The 20,006-nt window shown below is 37.3% G+C and overlaps 1 protein-coding gene across 4 annotated transcripts in view; it reads right to left on the reverse strand.

Annotated features, from left to right (window-relative positions):
* Spata1 (spermatogenesis associated 1) overlaps positions 1-20,006 on the reverse strand; it is a 41,122-nt gene that overhangs the window by 8,663 nt on the left and 12,453 nt on the right. For 3 of the 4 annotated variants that reach the window (XM_059266406.1, XM_059266405.1, XM_059266407.1), the window contains 8 exons: positions 19,416-19,469; positions 19,148-19,325; positions 15,288-15,381; positions 14,680-14,752; positions 12,206-12,314; positions 11,498-11,623; positions 4,880-5,058; positions 1,678-1,776 (listed from right to left, as the gene is read on the reverse strand). In XM_059266406.1, the coding sequence (XP_059122389.1) occupies positions 1,678-1,776; positions 4,880-5,058; positions 11,498-11,623; positions 12,206-12,314; positions 14,680-14,752; positions 15,288-15,381; positions 19,148-19,325; positions 19,416-19,469 (912 nt within the window). The remainder of the gene's footprint in view (positions 1-1,677; positions 1,777-4,879; positions 5,059-11,497; positions 11,624-12,205; positions 12,315-14,679; positions 14,753-15,287; positions 15,382-19,147; positions 19,326-19,415; positions 19,470-20,006) is intronic. The other variant, XM_059266408.1, reaches the window with a different exon arrangement.

Below are 20,006 nucleotides of genomic sequence, written 5' to 3' on the forward strand. Positions count from 1 at the left end.
ATAAACCATTAAACTTTTAGAAGTACTACTTATGCTCCACTACCTTGAGTAAATATGGTTGCAACACACTCAGGCTTGATTTTCTGCCTCTTATTTCTCAATAGTATTGGTGGGAATGTTTTAGGTGGTTCATTCAGAAATCAATAAATACTTATTATTGGTTATATATCCTCTAGTCACTATGGTTAAATACAGGATTTTTTTCTTCCAGTCAATAAGCTGAAAACTTCTTTTCTTTAAAACTAAATTACCATTTAGGTTTAAGCCATAAGTCACAAGAATAAAGTTAAAATCTATACAGAAGGTGGAATCTAACGTGCATGCTTTCCAGAAGAAAGTGAAGGAAGTCATAACTGAAGGTTGGATATACTCCTTTCTGCATCCCCACTATCCTCAGGTGTACAAGTCTCGACTTTGGCTTCCTCTCCATATACTAAACATATATTGTTTCCTTCACTGGACAAACTTTTTATTGCACACTATTTAATATTTCACTCCTATTATTGAAGTTATCCTGTGTTCTTTTCCTCTTAAGTCTTAAACATCCTAGTGCTGAGAAAGCCTTGAGGGAAGTGAAATGCATCTGGAACTGCACTGTCCAGTGTAGTAGATAGTAGTAAATTTAAATTAACTAAAGGTAAATAAAATTCAAAATTTAGGTCCTTCATCATACAAGCTACACTTGAAGTGCTTAATATCCTTAGGTGGTAGTGGCAATCATATTCAATGGTGAGTTATAAATATCTTTATTCTAGAAAGTTCTATTGGTCAGTGCTAATTTTGGAAAATAATTATTCTGTGCCATGCAGCTATTCTGGAAAAAGAGTGAATGGAGAATTTCTGTGGCCAGTCTTTCCTGTTTTATGTATATATGTTTTAATGAAAGAATATACAGTCTTCTTTTGTTTTCTGTTGAACTCAACAAAAGAGTTTTTTAATTTCTAGGGATAGGGTTGTAGTTCTGTGGGGATGTACTTGTCTATCATGCACAATAGGCTGCAAGAACCCCCAGGTTGCAATGATACAGCATGTCCACACAGAGATAGAAACCACAACAAAGGCATCCATGCTCTAGAGATTCCTATGATACAGTTCCTATGTATTCCTATGATACAACTATATATCACCTTATAAAAGCTAAGCATGCTCCAAGTCATCTAGTAGACATTCAGTATTAAAAAGCTCCTACCGAGAAATAAAGCTTATATTATTGTAGTCTCTGCTCCCAAGGAGACTCAGCACCTAGCAGAAGAGTCACACTTCATATGTATGAAAATAACAGCAATGAAATAATTGCCCAAGAAAGGGAAACAAATCAAGTGAGAGTTAGGGGCTTATTTGGAGGTTTGTCAGATGTATGAATGTCTGAAAATGTAGGAAAACCATGTTTAAAGTTATTCTGTTCATATTGTACTGACTCACATGGTCCTTTAACTTTTAATTACTTTTAGTAAAATTTTACTTAATTTTTCTTTGGCCTTGTTATAACATGCATCTTTTTTATAATGTTTAGTTTTCTTCCCACATTTTTTTCATTCATGTTCTTTACTGTTAAGGTACTAATTTAAAAAGAGTCAGTCCCAGCTACTCTTATGATACTGACATTCAAGGTTAAAATACTAAACTATTTTATTTCAAGATGAATGTTATAATCTGATTAAGAGAAACTTAGATTACCTTAACTTCTAATATGAGTTTCATTTTATCAGTGTCCAATTTTCTCTTAAGTTGGTCAATTGCATGCTGTACTTCAGTGATCTGGATTATAAGATAATTCTGTGTGAGACAGAAAATCATTTATTTAGTAATATTTGAGTATTTAGAATAAATGGCCTTATGAACATAAACTATTAAGTGATCACGAAAAGAACCCATTTCAGAAAGCAAACATTGTTTTGGATACCTTCCTTTCTGTTGATTCTTGTGCTTTAGGGATGACTGTCTCTCCTGTTCTACCTCTAGTCATTTACTATTTTTAAAAACTGAGCCTGGCATCATGGTGCATACTTACAATCTCAGTATTCAGGCGGCTGAGGCAGGAGGATCTCAAGTTTGAGGCCAAGCTGGGTAAGATACCGTTTCAGGAAACAAAATTGATATTTGTAAAACTAACCATCAATGTTAACATCATTAACACTATTAACTTATGAATATATTAGCAAACACTTAGAATTCAGCACAGTATTTTATTAGCTCAATCAGATTAGGATTATTTAAAAATATGTAATAATTTAACTCTTATATAAGAAAATATACTAAAAATAAAAATATTTTTTTCCTGAAAAACTTATGCAGTACAGTTAGTTCTCTTTAATAAAGAAGTTATTTAAGAAATTTATACTTCCATGCAGGACAGTGGTGGCATCTGCCTTTAATCTCAGCACTTCAGAGGCAGAGGCAGGCATTATCTCTGCATTCAAGGCCAGCATGGTCTACAGAGTGAGTTCCAGGACAGCCAGGGCTACACAGAGAAACCCCGTCTCAAAATACGGAAAACAAACAACAACAAAAAAGAATTTTAAGCTTTCTTTGTGTCTCATGTTGAACGAATAAAATAGTAAACATATTAACTATGCTAAAACAGTATTGACTAATATGGTTGTGAAGGTCTAGACCTGACTTTACGGACTCCATCTTAGGGAAAGGGCCACCATCTCAGACCAACTGCTATATTCAGTTCCAGGAAGGACCTCAGGAATTTGCCATGACAACTCTAACGGATATAGAGCAGTATCCTCCTGCAGACATTCTGTCTGCAGTTTATGGCCCTTGAAGTTATCTAGATAATCCTGCTGAGCAGTCCAGAAAACCCTATTCAATGGGTTGTGGTTCCCTGCCAAAAGTCCAACCCAATGGTTTCAAATGTGGTTTCGCGCCCAAAGTCTAGACCAATAGTTAAAAAAAAATCACCTTGCCCCAATATCCCTTCTACCCAATCCCAAACTGCCAATTCCCAGCTTGTGGTTTTGCCCTATAAAAACTCTCTACACCTGGGCTCGTGGCCACTGCCACATTTCCTTCCATCTGCTGTATGGTGGCCCAGGTTGAACCTGAATAAAAGGACCCTTATGTGCTTGCATCAGAAACCGGCTCCTTGGTGGTCTCTGGGGGTTTTGAGAAATGGGTACAACAACAGTAAGTAATTATTTTAGCCTATCTGAATTTTATATTAAATTTATCTAAAGTAGTAAGCATTCTCTATTTCATTATGTCTAAAGTGAAGTCATTTTCATAATTAACATATCTTTAAATCTTTCAAATATGTGAGGTGAATCTAACAAAAAAATGTTAAATGACTCCTGGGTTTATTTATTTTTGCCTATTTAGTTATGTGGTAGAATTATACAATAAAGGATACTCTTGATGGCGATGTAAGATTCAAGACTATCTCAACAAAATAAATGAGTTGATCAAAATTTCATATAATTTGAAAAATTCTTTAGAATATCAGTAATTTTGAGTTCTGTGGGATCCCTTTCCCCACAGGACTACAGTGAGCTTTATTAGCACCTTGATAAAAATTCCAGCACAACCACACCCCCATGGTCGCACATGCCCTGGTAGGACACTTAGTCATTTCCTACGTCCTACTATTCATACGTCCTACTAACCCATGCCCCATGGCTGAGTGGTCACAAAATTGAGAGGCATGAGCAAGTGATCTACACGCATGCGTGGAGTAGCCACGTGGGCCTGTGTGTGCAGGTGTGAGCTGGCTCTTAAAAAGGCAGGCCCCATGTTCCCCTGTCCCCCTTCTTCACACACACATATCCTTCTGCAGGCCTGGTCACATCTATCCCTTTCTCCTTGTCTTAATAAAACTCTTGTTAGTGGATTCTGTCTTGTTTCATGACTTTTCCTTGCAGGGTAAGAGCACCACTAAAAACCATCACACCTTACCTTTGTTTATCTGTTATTTATTTCTTTGTAAAGCTAATTAGCCTAAGGCAGCCAGAGCATTCCTTGGCAACTGTTACTGATTCAGCATTTTGCCTAGTTAACCCTCAACTAGGCTAAAGGAAAGATTTTTATATTTCATGACTCCGTGTAGTAGGAAATCTAGTGGAATCGTTGTATCTAGGATTAATTACTATTACAATGAAACAGTTGTTTTTCACTGTATCTAGAGTAAATATCAGAATGACTAGTTATTTTCTAGAAGTACTTTGGCCTTTAAGAAATCATTATGGAAAACAGTGATTGTTTTCTGTTAGCTATAGAGCTGTTTTTTTCTGAAGCAGCTTTTGCATAACTTTCGTCACAAGACTGTCCTGGCACACCTAGGTCTTGAATTACTGGGTACTGCTATCAGTACACAATAGGGACTAAAGTCATAGGGGTGTGATGCTTTCCTTCAGAAAACATAAATTACATCAGGGGCTTTCATGTGAGGAACTTGTTTACCCAAAGAACAACTTTTATGTAACAATAAATAAGCCTTTGCTCGGCTGTTGGAGGTTCAGTTCATAGAAACTGTTCCTCCCTGCTGCCACAGAGAGCCTAAATTACATCTTGCAGTCACCCTCTTTCAGAACACCCAACCACTCTGGACCAGGTTTCTCTCCTATTTTAAGAATATATGATCCTATTAGCCACTGGCAACTCTACTGCTGTTACTAGAAAAAAGCTGTCTTCTGAAGCCAACAATCCAGACAGGGAGGAAATACCAACAGCACCAAGGCCCTAAGAGACAGTATCTTCTGACTGTTGCCTCCTCAGCAGCTCTCTTGTGATAGCAGGCCAGGGACTTTATTTTTTACTGTCCAAGCAAGTTTTGCTACAAGTAACCCAGAGAATCCTAAATACAGTAACACAAGTATAAAGAATGCTTCCTGCATAGGACGACTTTTCTAGAGGAAGGGTGCACAGTTTACAGTACCTTAGAATCTGAGATGTTTGCCAGATTCCTTGGTCTCATCTTGATTTCCCTGGCTTCAAGCTGCATCAGGAGCTTTTTATAGTAAAGTTCCAAATCTTCTCGAAGTTTTGTTAAAACTTCCTCCAATGACGCTGTGACTTTCTTGGTATCAAAGTATTTTTTCTTCCAGCTATCACAGGCTACAAACAAAACAAACTACAAAAGTTATAGGTGGATACTGTTAAAGCAGTGGTTCTCAACCTGTAGGCTGAATGACCCTTTCATGGGGTCACCTAAGATGATCAGAAAACATAGATATTTACATTACAATTCATAATGGTAACAAAATTACAGTAGCAACCAAAGTAATTTTATGGTTGAGGGGTCGCAACAACATAAGGAACTATATTAAAGGTCAAAGATTAGGAAGGTTGAGAACCACTATGTTACAGGATTAAAGTTTTAAGGTAGAGAGGATCCTAGAGTTAAAGAAAATACCAATTTAAAACATTTTCCTTCTCTCCTTTATTTCAGCTCTTATAGACTTATAAATACCTAAAGCTGAGAGAAATGTTTGCTAGGTAATAACATACTTAGTGCATTGATTTGAATGATAATGGTCCCATAGGCTCCTATATTTGAATGCTTGGTCTGAAGTTAGAAGGACTGGGAGGTGTGGCCTTATCTGGAGATGTACCACTGGGAGTGAGGGAAGTGGACTTTAAAGCTTTGAAAGCCCATGCCAGGCTCAGTCTCTCTCTGCCTCCTGCTTGTGTATCAGATGTGAGCTCTCAGCTACTGCCCCAGTGCCACGCCTGTCTGCTTGCTGCTATGCTTTCTGCCATGAGGATCATAGACTAGCCCTCTGAAGCTGTAAGGATGCCACCAATTAAATGCTTTTTGTTGTAAGTTGCCTTGGTCTTGGTGTCTCTTCACAGGAATATAAAAATAACTAAGACAGAAGTTGGTACTAGGGATTAGGGTATTGCTGTGCCAGGCCTTAGCATGTTGCTTGTTGGTGGAATGTTGACTTTGGGGCTTTGGATTAGGAAAGTGGTTGAATACTATAAGCAGGGTTTAAGGGGCCATCCTAGTAGGAATTTGGAGGACAGTGGTGATAAGAGCAATGTGGACTATGGAGGCCCAGCTCAAGAGGTTTTAGAGACAATTATTGTAATATTTAGGCAAAGAAAGTGGCTGCTTTTTGCCTTTCTCCTAAGAATCTCCCTGAGGTTAAAGTGAAAAGTTTTAGACTAACATTGGCAGCAGAAATTTCAAGACAACATAGTATTGACAGTGTCACATGGCTATTAGTGACCATTCATCCATATCGACAAGGAAAAAGAGCGAGTAGGGCAAAAATACAAAATGTAAGTTTGAGGAGAGAAAGAGCACAGGGAATGTAATGCTGGAGCCAAGTCCTGTGCTCAAGGAAATGAGAAGTTTAAAGAAAGGCCTGATGCTAAATGGATACTAAATGAAAAAAGAGAGGGGTGCCTTCAGCTAATTCTGCACCCTGTGAAAGGAAGTGTTGGGGGATATTTGATCACACTGCAAGCTCCATTTGCATTAATTAAATAAAATTAACCTTGGGTCAGGAGCCTGAGTTAGCAACTAGTTGACAAAGTAACCATAGAGCATCAGAGGCATCTGGGAGAGAGACACACACATTGGAAGGAGGAGGGAGGGATTTGGAGTGGTGCAGCTTTTTTTGTTTGGCAGAGTAGAAGAACTCTCTTTGGGAGATGCCAGCAAGGGGAGGTCAGCTAGTTGCTACTCAACCTCTCTGAGCTAGCAGGTTTTCACCCCATTCTTTGAATCTCGAGCCTTACTTATAAGTAGAATGATAGAGATTTAGTTGAAGCTACCTTTATGGCAGAGGCAGAGCCTGTGCCTGTGGGAAGAGAATTCCTGTGAGGCTGAGGCCTGAGTGGCCAGGCCACTGCCAGAGAAGCAGGCCAGTAACTTCAGAGTCACAATTGCTGGCTGAAGTGAGAAAATACTGGACTAAAGAAAGACTGAAGTCCGTCAGGACAAACTCCAGATCCTGTATCTCTCTCTGATGTCGAAAAGCTTAGCTGGCTCATAGAATCTCCCACTCCTTCCAGCTTTGCTGATGTAACAAACTTCTGTCTCTTGGGCTGTTTCAACTTGTTTGCAGCTCGCAGCAGATATCCCACGATTCTGTCATCTCCAACAGCTTGGGGTCTATTGCAATCCAAGATTCACTTTCATAGCTTCACACAAGCCTCTCTAGGCATCCATGCAGTGACTCCTCTGCCACACACCTGGCCTCAGCAGCTTTCCTTAACCATGGAGGAAGATTCCACAACCCCTTTATTCCTGTATCCTTGACACTAAAACCAGAACCATGTCGATGAAGCTGACCTCCCCTTGCTTTTGGGATGGTAATGCATACTCTGTGTCATTGTATGTTGAAAGTATGTAATTTGCTTTTTGATTTTACAGGCAGTTACACTTAGAAGATTGCCTTGATTCTCAGAAGAGACTGGACTTTTAAATAGTGTTGATACTGTGAAAGATTATAGATACTTTTAAAGTTGGATTAAGTTCATTTTGTATTATGATATGGCTACAAGCCTAATGAAGGCCAGGGAATGTTCGTGGTGGTTTGAATGAGAATGGTCCCTACAGCTCATATTTGAATGCTTGGTCTGAAGTTGGCAGAACTCTTTGACAAGGGTGTGACTTTGTTGGAGGAAGTGTATTATTGGGGGTGGACTTTGAGGTTTCAGAAGTCCATGCCAGGCTCAGTCTCTCTTTCTCTCTTTGCCTCCTGTTTGTGGATCAAATACAAGCTCTCAGGTACTGCTCCAGTACCATATCTGCCTGCCTGCTGCCATGTTCCCTGCCATGATATCATGGACTAACCTCTGAAACTGTAAGCCCCCAATTAAATGCTTTATTCCATAAGTTGCCTTGGTCATGGTATCTCTTTCCAGCAATAGTAAAGTAACTAAGACACTTAGAAATATACTAAAATAAAGATACATCTATGAACCATAGCTGGGTTTTTCTTTGAGCATAGTTTCTGAAAAGTCTTATTAAAGAGTATCAAGGCTATAGAGAAGGCTCAGCTGTTAAGATGTGCTGCTCTTCCAGAGGACCTGTGTTCAGCACCTAGCACCCACTTCAGGAAACTCATAATCACTTTAACTAGCTCCAGGGGATCTGATGCCATCTTCTAGTTTCTGTAGGTGTCCACATATGTTCACACAGTTGTATGTGCATGCACATAAATAAAAATAAGTATTTTTTAAAATTAAAAATACCATACGCAGCAACATATATTTACTTTATTTTTGAAAGATATGATAAATTGTAAGGCTGTTTCATTGATTCAGCCACCATATTGCTTTGTTCTATGGAAACAGCTGACCCATATTTATCATTTATCAAAGTTACTCCAAACATTTCCCTCACGTTCTATAGGTAGTGTCATAGTTAGATCCTCATCATCAACGTGACTGGGTTTAGAATCACCTATGACACATTTCTGCGTGTATATTTGAAGGTGTCCAGAGAGGATTAATTGAGGATGGAAGACCCATCTTGAATGTGGGTGGTACATACCATAGGTTGGGATCCCAACTGTATAAAAAGAAGGGGCGGGGGAGAAAGCCAGCATCCACCAGTATCCACCTCTCTGCTTCCTGCCTGGACCAACTATCTCTCGGTCCCTCCACATGCCTTCTGGGGAAATGACACTATCCTTTCTTGAACACAAGTCAAAACGAATCCTTCTTCTCTTGTAGGTTGCTGTCAGCTATTCTGTCACAGCATGAAAAAAGTCACCAACACAGGCAGTTCCTCAAGCCTGAGGCCCTTGTTGAGAAAAGTCAATTATTTCAGTACTAAGGGGAGTCTAAATATAAAGTCTGTATAGTGGTGTGCTCTTGTGTTTATTTCTTTTAGATGATCACAGAACTGAAAACGTAATGAAAACCTCTACAGTAAAGTGGTTTGACAACAGTTCCATAGCTGCATGAAACTTCAGCTCAGAACTCAGCTCTCTCTCCAAGCCTGCTACCTGAGCTCAGCAGCTTCTACTAGTCCCACTGCCTCTACAGTCCCCCTCATCTTCTACTGCTTCTTCTGTCGCTACAGTTGCTGGCAGCACTGGCATCTTTGTAAAGCTGCACTACGGTCTGAGCTCCCCCCTATTCCTGTAAACCATACTCCACACAATGTGATTATCGTCTTCATTTTTCAAAATTTATTTTTTACAGTGCTAGGGCTTAAGCACATGGCAGCTTTACTACAAGGCTTTATTTTGTTGTTGTTGGGTTTTGTTTTTTGAGATGGGGATTCTCTGTGTAGCTCTGGCTGTCCTAGAACTCACTGTGTAGACCAGGCTGAACTTGAACTCAGAGATCGGCCTGCCTCTGCTTTCCAAGTGCTGGGATTAAAGGTGTGTGCCACCATACTTGGTCCTAAAATGTTTTTAAGATTATGGAACTACCTAGCTTAAAATCCTCCAAGTGCTTCTAACCTTACTTAGAATAAAACCCAATCTCTTTGATTTGGGTTTTCTGATTCTTTTCTTTTTTGTCTACATTCCACTTTACTTAGCATGCTCCAGCAACACTGGCCTTTTGAAGCTCTAATCATATTGCTTCTGGTTCTATTGCAAGAAAATGCCCACCCCCCCTGCAAGTTCCCTCATTCATTCATATTAGTAAAGAAGCAAGGCACATATATTTCAAGCCTGACTACCACAAGGCCATCCTTATCTCTTCACCTGAATATTTCCTGTTCCTCTTATCCAGACTGATGTTTCTTTACAATGCCTGCCTCATTAATTTGATTTGGGTATCTCTCTTCAGAAATGCCTTCCTGGGAACTCTAGCTAAAGCCCCATGCTGCATTACCCTTAACCATGCCTGTGCGTATGCCCATATATGTCTGTTTGCCTACATGCCCGTCTGGGCACCATGTGTGTGCAGTGCCCCTAGAAGCCAGGAGGTGTGGTACTGGATCCCCTGGAACTGGAATTACAGGTGATTGATAGCTGTTGTATGGTTGTTGAGAATTGAACCTGGATTATCTAGAACAGCCACTTCTTTTACTGCTAAGCCATCTCTCCAGCCCCAACTGTGCTCTTTTAAATTAGTTTTAAAATTCTGATGACTAAAAAGCTGATACTGTCTTCTTTATTATCAGTCCCTTACCATTTGGAAGCACATTCCTTATAGCAGGGCTAAGCCCAGGTCTATTCTGTTCACTGCTGCATCCTTAGTATTTAAATTAATATACTTGGCACATAGCAGGATCACTAAATATCTGATTGTGTGTGTGTGTGTGTGTGTGTGTGTGTACATTACTTTTGAAGTAAAAAGTGACTCAATTTCCATTTAGCTGGGTGGTGGTGGCGCATGCCTTTAATCCCAGCACTTGGGAGGGAGAGCCAGGTGGATCTCTGTGAGTTCGAGGCCAACCTGGTCTACAGAGTGAGATCCAGGACAGGCACCAAAACAACAGAGAAATCTTGTCTCGAAAAACCATAAAAAAAAAAAAAAAAGACTTATTTAGTGTTAGAATCTAGGCCCCATAACAAGTCCAGTGTTAATGTGACTCTTTCAACATTACTCAGGGCTGAGTTACTACTTCAAGGTAACAATTCAATACTCTTAAGCACATTCTTCATAGATTATGAAATGGTCTATGGCCTTCAGTCACTTTTAGGATTGAAACTGTTAGTATTTTGCTATAAATTAAGAATTCTAAAATAAATTAATTCTACATACGGCTTTTTCTTCATAATCCTCAAATGCAACCCAAAATGAAGGCCTCTCAAATCATTATCATTTCTCAAACCATTATCTAACACTTTCTTCAAACTGGCTCACATTTCCCTTCATTCCTACTAGCTCTAATCATATTGCTTCTGGTTCTATTGCAAGAAAATGCGCCCCCCCTTGCAAGTTCCCTCATTCATTCATATTAGTAAAGAAGCAAGGCACATATATCCCCAAATTAAGCAGCTAGGGCAGTTCAAAGACTCAAAGATAGCTTCTAGAGTAGTAAAACAACCCAGTGAGCTGAGTAGAAGTTAGTGGGAGAAGGATCAGTTGATGACGAGGGAAAAGCATGGGGCCAAGAAGCATGCTTGGGTCCTAGTGCATCAGCTCCTCCTGGAAGGCTTTCTTGGTTTCTTCCACTTAGGCTAGTGTTCTTCCTTTACATTTCTATATATACAATTGTGAAATCCTCTACAATAGCACTAAACACAATGTGTCAGTTACGTCTTAACTTGGTTATTTTCCCTGACTGTGCATAACAATTAGTATTTCCTCAGCCCTTATGACAGTGTCTAAATATGCTAAACACTTAAATACTTACTTAGTGAATGAGTGAATGAATTCATTTAAAATGAGTTTCGACAGCAAAAATATTTGAGTTTTAATTTACAAAGCCTTATGCAAAGCATTTATTGTATGAAAGTCAAATAATGATTGTTTTCTATATTAATGTACTTCAATTATGTATTACTTAAACTGTAACAAGTGAAACAACAAATATTAATTATAACTGTATTATTTATACTGAAAGTATCAATTCTGTAGAATTTAGGGTTAGTTTTCTTTATAGGTATAAAATCTGTGCAATAAACTTTACCATGATATCGTTTCGATTTATTTTGTTCAAATAGTTTTTCAACTTTTTTAATTAGTTCTTCTCTAATATTTTCCAGATATTTTCTTTCTTCCTTTACTTGTTTCATTTGTTCAATAATCTTCTCTCCTAGAGAGATTATAACCCATACTCATCAATTCTGAAAAGCTAAAAGATGGCTCCTATCCCAAAAGACAAGCGTTACAAACCTGAAAGTGTATAAACAGAATAACATTTATTCAAAACGGATGTTTTTCTTTCTGCTCTTACCACTATGGAGAATCTGGAGGAGACATTTTTGATTTGCTTGGATTTATAAAATAGTCTGTTTCTTCTGCATTTACATAGATGTGTGAAACTAGGTAGTCAGGTTAAGTTATCCTTCTATTTGTTACTTTCTTACTTTTGGTAAATTTATTTTGGGCCCATGACTAAATATACACTGTAATCAACATAAAACTAATGTAATTTATAATATATAATTTATAGTAGAATATATATAACAGAATTTGCCATTAACTATTTTCAGTATACAGTTAACTGGCATTGTGTTACTTACAATGTTGTATAACCATTCCCACCACCCACCTCCATAACTTAAAAAAACATTCATAAATGGAAACTTTTTGGCCATAAACAATAATGCCTTGTTAACATAGTTAAGTTGCCTCACACAGAATTATCCATACTTATGATGTTACAAATACTTACTCTCAATTTTTAACAAAGAGGAATCGATTAACCTTGAAGAAACTCGCTGAGAAGGCAATGAAGGAAAGTCAATAAGATCTGGTAGGGGGGTGTACTCCTTGTCACCCACCTGTAAGCAAACATGAGAAGGGACACAACCGCAGTGTGAGACTTTCTTCTATTTTGTCCACAGTGTCTGCTAAAGCACACCAGCAATGCCTTTTTATTACATAGCAATGCACTCCCAATTCTACATTTGTAGCTATACATTATTTCTCATGTTCTTGTCTCTCCATTTCACTATGACTTGGACATTTTATAAAGGCAGTATAGACAAAGGCTTTAAAAATTCATTATCTTTCTAAGTGTGAATGTCTGCAAGATTTCTGATTTTAGTTGCTCAATATAATAGCTTCTTAAAGTTTTTAAGATGGCTACGATTTTTTTTACCCTGTCAATTTTGATAACTTATACTTGCCAAGAAAATTGATGAGTCTATCACATTTTCAAAATGTTAGCATACTGTTTTGTATATTATTCTTACAAGCTCAACCTCCTCTGTGTTTTATTTCCTCAACTTCTTTCCTTTCCTTCCCTCCTCCCTCCCTTCATTCTTCTCCTCCTCCTTCATTTGTATTTATATACTTGGTTTTGTGTATGGTATATGCCTATGGAGGTTCAGAGGACAACTTGCAGGACTCATTTCTCTCCTTCCGTCACCTGGGTCCTGGTGTCATAAAGCTTAGTGTCAAGTGACTTAACCTGCTGAGCCATCTTGCCAGCTCTTGCCTCAATTTTCTTCATTTTCGTATTTTTACCTGCTCTTGATAAGGTAACTCAAGTATTGCCATGTTGATGTTTCTCTCATTACTTTTATAGAACTTGAATTGTTTTAAATTCTGCTAGGTTTTTAATTCTCTAATATACTAGTTACTACTTTTAAATAAATCAAGTCTTATTCATATTTTGTTTTGTTCTTTCTGCAGCTTATTTTAAGTTTCTACATAACATAAATTAGATTTTTCTCCATACAGCCTTCTAAATACCGCAAAAGGAAGGCAGGTAATTTATATGTACAGCCTAAGATCACAGAATCCTACAATTTACATGCAAGTGTGGAGATAGGAACTCTAACCCATAGTGTGGCCAGGAGGTCACACTGAGGCAAAGTCAGATGCACACTTTATATTACAGAGCACTATACATAGAGAGCATAAAAATGTCAACTCTGCTCCACTCTAGAAGGATAGGACTCCACCAAGAGCAAGATTTGGTAGATCATAGCACTTTGAATGAGAGGGTCCAAAAGCAAACTGAAAATATAGAGGACTGGAGATGGTTATCAAGCAGATACAGTTTGCTTTGAAATGTGTTTCTTGGGGGCTAATGGCCAAGATAAGAGTTTCATTGAGTTAAGTTCATAGAAGAGAACTGCTCAGCCACTGAAAATACCTGTATTTGACAATCACTGCAGAAGGAAAGATTTATTTCAGCTCTAGTTTTAGTGGTCTCAGTCCATAGCTGGATCTCTCTATTACTGATGTTTCTGTGATGAGGCAGACAGACAACAGCATGATTATGTGGCCCAGCTATTTACTTCATAGTGGACAGGTGACAGAACAAGAACAAGTCCAAGTGGACTTCCTCCATCCTCTCCTTGGATTGTGTACAGGACCCAGCATGCTGGAGCATGGTGTCTCTACTTAGGATCTTCACCACTTGTCTCTCTGGAAACACCATCACAGACACATTCAAAAATGTGCCTTACTAACTCCTAGGCATATTTCAATCCAATTAAGTCAGCAATCAATATGTATAATCATATCTACCTCATAAGGTTTTGTTGTTGTTTGCAGGGGAAAGGAAATCAAATGAATCATATGTGTAAAGTGCTTAGAATAGTGCCTGGTAATAGATACTCATAGTTAGCTATTACTAAATCTAGTATTGCTAGCATCTTAATAACGTCCTAATTCATGCTACAGATATTTACAAAATTCTTTCCATGTCTTCACTCCTTCAGAATAAACTGGTGAAGTAAATATTGTCCATTAGCTCTTTTAGATTGTTGCTAGCCACATGAAATAGCTGATCCAAAGCCACACTGCTAATAACTGAGAACCACTACCATATACCCTTTCAATGCACTCAAAAAAATCTGTTCTAAAGAGCTGAGTTAATGAAATACATCTATCAGCATATTCAATTACAAATTATCTTTAAAAAAAACACCAATTAAAGCTCAGAGTACCTTAAAAACAGTGAAAGCATTTAAGAAAATGGTCTAAAAAGCTGTTGTATATAAAATTTTCATCCCACTTATTTGGGCATATTATTTTTTCACAAAAGCAGAAACAAAAATTGAACCACCAGTGATACTACAGATATTACAACAATATATTTATGGCATTATAAATAAAAGCAGATATTCAGTCTGTAGGTCAAATTAGTATTATGTTGCAATGCTACATTAAGTAAAAATGTTAATATCATACCTGTTTGGCCTGCTGTCTATTGATAGTTGTATCATCATCATCGTCATCATCACCATCTTTCCAAAGAAATGGACTTAAAAGAATAACAGATTTGAAAGTCATATGAAAACTTGACCTACATATTCACACATGGATGTTTACTTTGATGTTATATAAACACAAATATAACTTTGAAAATGGTTAAAGTTAACCTAAAAGCCAGATGGGTGGCTTGTATCATTGTAACTTTTTCCCTGGATGAAGCAGAGGACTGCTTGAGCCTAGGAGTTCAGGGCCAGCCTAGGCATCATAGCATGACCCTACCTCTTATTAAAACAAACAAACAAAAAAATCAAAAAAAAATAATAATAAGAATCATACTGGGCTGTATATTTTCTTTCAAACTCACAAACTAATGTGAGTAGTAAAATAAGACATCGCTATGGGTCTATGTTAAGGTTAAAAATAATTAGAAATTTTAGAAACATAATAATTTTGTGAATATAATTCTTTTGCTTATACAATTGATGCTTAATTTGAAAAGATTATAATCTACATTGTTATATAAACACATTCTTTTCATTATACTCAAGATTAGGATATGTATAATCACCATTTGTACTAATTACCTTTTGAGGTTCCCAAAGCAATCATTTGACTCTTCCAACGATCCTGGCAACTCGGAATTCCCATGGTGATTTTGTGCAGTCTGGCTTTCCTCAGCTGATGTTTGTGTTCGTGCATGGCAAATAAAATTCAAATATTAGGAAAATAGTCAAGTAAGCACTGTTCTCATATGTGTATGTTATAACCTTATGTCACAAACTTTGCAAACACAAATGCATTTTCCAGAATGAGTTTCACAAAGTATTAGTTCAGATGAATAAAGATTCTTTAGTGAACTCAACTGATCACCCACCCTCACCAACAACACAAACACGGACATGTGCACATATGCTACTGCAGTATTTTTATGTGCAACATGAATTTGAAAGAGGAAATAAGTTATGTTTTATCAGACTTAGTCTTAATAAAACCTTTTGTCTAAAGATACTTTTGAAAAAATCTGAGAAACCTATTTAAGAAAATGCTAGTATGAAAACAGAAGAAAACTTTTATATACACTTTCATTTATAAAAATCTCCCTTTGTTTAAGTAGCAATTCTTGGGGATGGAAAGATGGCTCAGCAGTTAAAGAACATTGACTATTCTTCCAGAACATCCAGGTTCAATTCTCAGCACCCACATAGTAGCTTACAGCCACCAAGGGATCTGATGTCCTCTTCTGGCCTCTGGGACACTGGCATACACATGGTGCACAGACATACATGCAGGCAATACATCCATACACAGAAAATAATTTAAAAATAAATACATCTTTAAAAATTTAAAGAATAGTAATTTTTCAAATATGTCTTTATTAACACTAATACTCTATTTATAAAGATCCATGGGCCTAACCAATAATGTAGATTATTTCTCCTAGAAATCAGTATTTTAAAATGTATTTAAAAAGTGAGCCAAATTAATATTTTAAAAGTCACTTTACAAAGTTTGTCAAATCATTTTGTGGGGGCTGGAGAGATGGCTCAGTAGTTAAGAACATGGACTGATCTTCCAGAGGATCTGGGTTTGATTCCCAGCATTCACAAGATGGCTCACAACCACCTGTTATTTTTATCCCAAGGGATCCAACGCCCTCTTCTGCCCTCTTTGGACACTGCATGAATGTGGTGCACAGACATACATGCAGGCAGAACACCAGAACACATAAACAAACAAACAAAAGCATTTTTTCCACTTGAAGCTGTATCACTTTAATTTAAATTTAGCCACATTTCCCAGTTGACATTGACAAAGTCAAGCAATTGGGATTTTTCAAAATGATCTAATTGATGTTAAAAGAAAACAACTGGATATAACAGCCGCTTAAAAGTAATAGTAAAACACCACTCTGCTTACCTACCCCCAGCAAATAAATGACAATACAAAACTAGTAGATTTGTGGGTCCATTCTGATAGTAGTATAAGACACATATTTGTCATTTGTGCCATCAATACAAAGTAAAGCAACATGTAATGTCTGTGCAATTGTGAGTTGTTTGTGACAAAGGCAAGAGAAATTTAAGAAGGAATGGCATGTGACAGTGCAGAGTGCTAACAGTGTGTATAACATTTTAAATAATTCAATATGCCTCTGGTCCAGTGCTATAAACATGGGCTTTTAACAAAATCCAACTCAAGTCCTGGCACTGAAATAGCAGGTATGACTTCACCATTTCCTCCTCTTTAAAGTGGCTTAGTGCGGAAGCACACCGTCCAAGCCCTAGAAGTCCCTGACTTTAAAATCTGATTTCAACCTCAACTGTCATTTTCCTAGATCAGGCCTTTAGTGCTCAACTCTATTCTTCTTACTGTTACCTAACTTGTGTTCCTAGAACTGAAACTCAATCCTGTCACTCTAAATACTCCAGTTGGTTTCTACTGTCCACTGAATTCTTAAGCTTGTCCAGAGTTCTTAAATCCTTACCTACCTCTCCAGAAATACAAGTTCACAGTACATGCTTATCCTTTCTCCTCATACTATAATAGTATTAAATGTTTGAACAGATCCCCACTAACTAAATCCTGAAAATTCCATCCATATCATGATTACATGAAGGAACATTTCATAGTCAAACTATAACATCAATAATATTTGGAAATCATATATCAAAATTTTGACAAGTGACTTCTGAGTAGCACAATCATTATTAATCTTTATTCTTGATACACACTGCAGTTTCTGGAACTTTTAAGAACAAGTATGCATTAAAGCATCTCATTCAAATTATAGGAATTTTGTTTTGTTTTGTTTTTTAGAAAAGCACCAAAAAATTAACCCCATTTAAGAACCACACCTGTAGGCTAGAAGATGGGCTAGCTAGTAAAGGCACTCATCAAATCTCACGACTCGATTTAAATCCCTGGATCCAGCATGGTGGAATGAGAGACCTCATTCCCACAAGTTGTTCTCTGACCTACACACACACACACACACACACACACACACACACACACACAAATAAATGTAAAATACAAAATAACCACATTTTTTATAAATTTGTGTAATTCAACATTCCCACAAAGTTTTAAAAAGTTGTATGCAGTTATCATAATTCATGTAGAGTGTGAAATCTGACACAACTCGAAATTTGATAGAGTAACTGCATCCTCATTACCACTCCACCTTGCAGCACTCAGAAATACTGGATTTGACTGTGAATGTTTTCAGTTTCTTCCCCCTTAGTGTTTAGGTGATTGCCATGAATGAAAAGAACAGTCATGCCAAGATAGAGATTCTCACTGAGTATCTATCTTACTGGCATCAACTAACACTAAATATTAACACAAGAAATATTCCAGAAATTGTTAAGTTTGAAATATCATCTGGTGTAGAATAAACTGAGATGACAATAGATATACTTAGGAAGCAATATCCTGCAGCTGTAATGGATACTTTCGTTAGTTTGAAGGAGATGTACTTCACTTACATTTAGTATACCTGTTTTTTCCTTGCACATCTTCTTAGCCCATGAAATATGATAAAAATGTTTAACTGACATTTTTCTAAACAGCTTTGTTTGTATAAATTTAATTTTAATTAAAGCATTTTGGTTATCTGTCACTTTGTTTGCATGTAAGAGACTGTGTGTGTATAGGTGCACCAGTGTGTATGAGTGTAAGTACATATGTACACATGGAAACCAGAAGTCAATCTTAGGGGTCTTTCTTCAAGTGCCATCTACTTTTGAGTGTGCTTTTAAAGATTTGTTTTATTTTTAATTATGTGTGTTTGTGTGGATATGTACATGAGCCCTGGTGCCTATGGAAGCCACAAGAGGGTATCAGATCTTCTGGGCTACAGTTAAAGGCATTTGTGACCAGCCTGATGTGGATGCTAGGAACCAAACTCAGGTCCTCTGCAAGAACAGTAAATGCACTTAACCTCTGAGTCACCTCTCCAGCTCCTACCATTGTGTTTTTGAGGTAGGGTCTTAACCTGGCTTGGAGCTCACCAAGTAGGCCAGGGTAGGCAGGCAGTAAATTTCAAGGCTTTGCCTGTTTCTGACTCGCCAGTGCTGGTGTCCAAGTGCATATCATCATGGCAGCTTTTGTTTTGTCTTAATGCGGGCTCTATGTACTGAATTTGGGTCCTTACGTTTGCAAGTCTAGCACAGTACACACTGAGCTGCCTCTCTAGCCCTTACTTTATTTTTAACGGTATATTTTATTGTTTTTCCTTTACACCTTTACATTTTAAAGCTCCAATTGAACTACAGCTTCCCTTGTATCTTCCCTCTATTTGTAAGGTTAGATTTGCCCAACATTTGCATATAGGCTTGGCTGCTCAAATTACTATGTATAAGAAACTCTTTGCCTTCTCCATTTTAGTTGAGATCACCTTCTTCTTGATTTGTAAAGTCTTTCCAAGTATTTTCCAACAAACCTGGATCTCCAGGGTCATCCTTTGGTAAAGTTACACTATCTGGTCTGTGGATTGTTCCATTAATCTCTGTAGTATCATTATTATTCTGCCGTTCATCTAAAGTAACTGTTGATGATGCTGAATAAACATTTCCTAAGTGATCTATTACAGGAAGCAAATATAATTCTGGTTGAAGAGCCTAAAGCACAGGAAATTTTTTAAAAAGTCAAAACCAACAAAATCCACTTTAGGTTTTAAAATTAGTTAAGTTTAAGATAATAATACATACATATGGAGGAGCAAATGCTTTGAGTTTCAGTTCTGATTCTTGCTTTTCCTTCACCTAGATTTAAATACATAAGAAAAGTTAAATCTTTGATAATATTTTCAATTATTTTTCTGTACTTTTCTATGGAAGACATACAGCATATCAATAAAAAAGTAACTACAGCTAGATCCAAGAGAACATAGTATCCAATCCTACTTCTAGTCACTGAACCAAACAACGGAAATTCTATGTCCCTTAATAATAATTATGGTAATCATTTCCATGGGAATCAGTGTATATCTGGCACTATTCTATGTGAGGTACATAAATTAGCTCAGTTGATCTTTGCAATTTCATGAGACAGATATGAACATCACCTCTAATTTATAGACAGGGATATAGAGGCATAAAGAATTAAGTAACTTGCTCAGATCATATAACTGGCTATAATATGGGCCCACATTGTCTTCCCACTTCACAATGAAGGTAAAGTAATTTTCATTAAAGGATTTAATCATGCTATTCATTTGCTCAAAAACTCCAAGGCTGGGCTGGAGAGATGGCTCAGTGGTTAAGAGCACTGGCTGTTCTTGCAGAGGATCTGAGTTCAAT

This window comes from Peromyscus eremicus, chromosome 6 (genome assembly GCF_949786415.1).
Source record: "Peromyscus eremicus chromosome 6, PerEre_H2_v1, whole genome shotgun sequence".
Taxonomy (NCBI): domain Eukaryota; kingdom Metazoa; phylum Chordata; class Mammalia; order Rodentia; family Cricetidae; genus Peromyscus; species Peromyscus eremicus.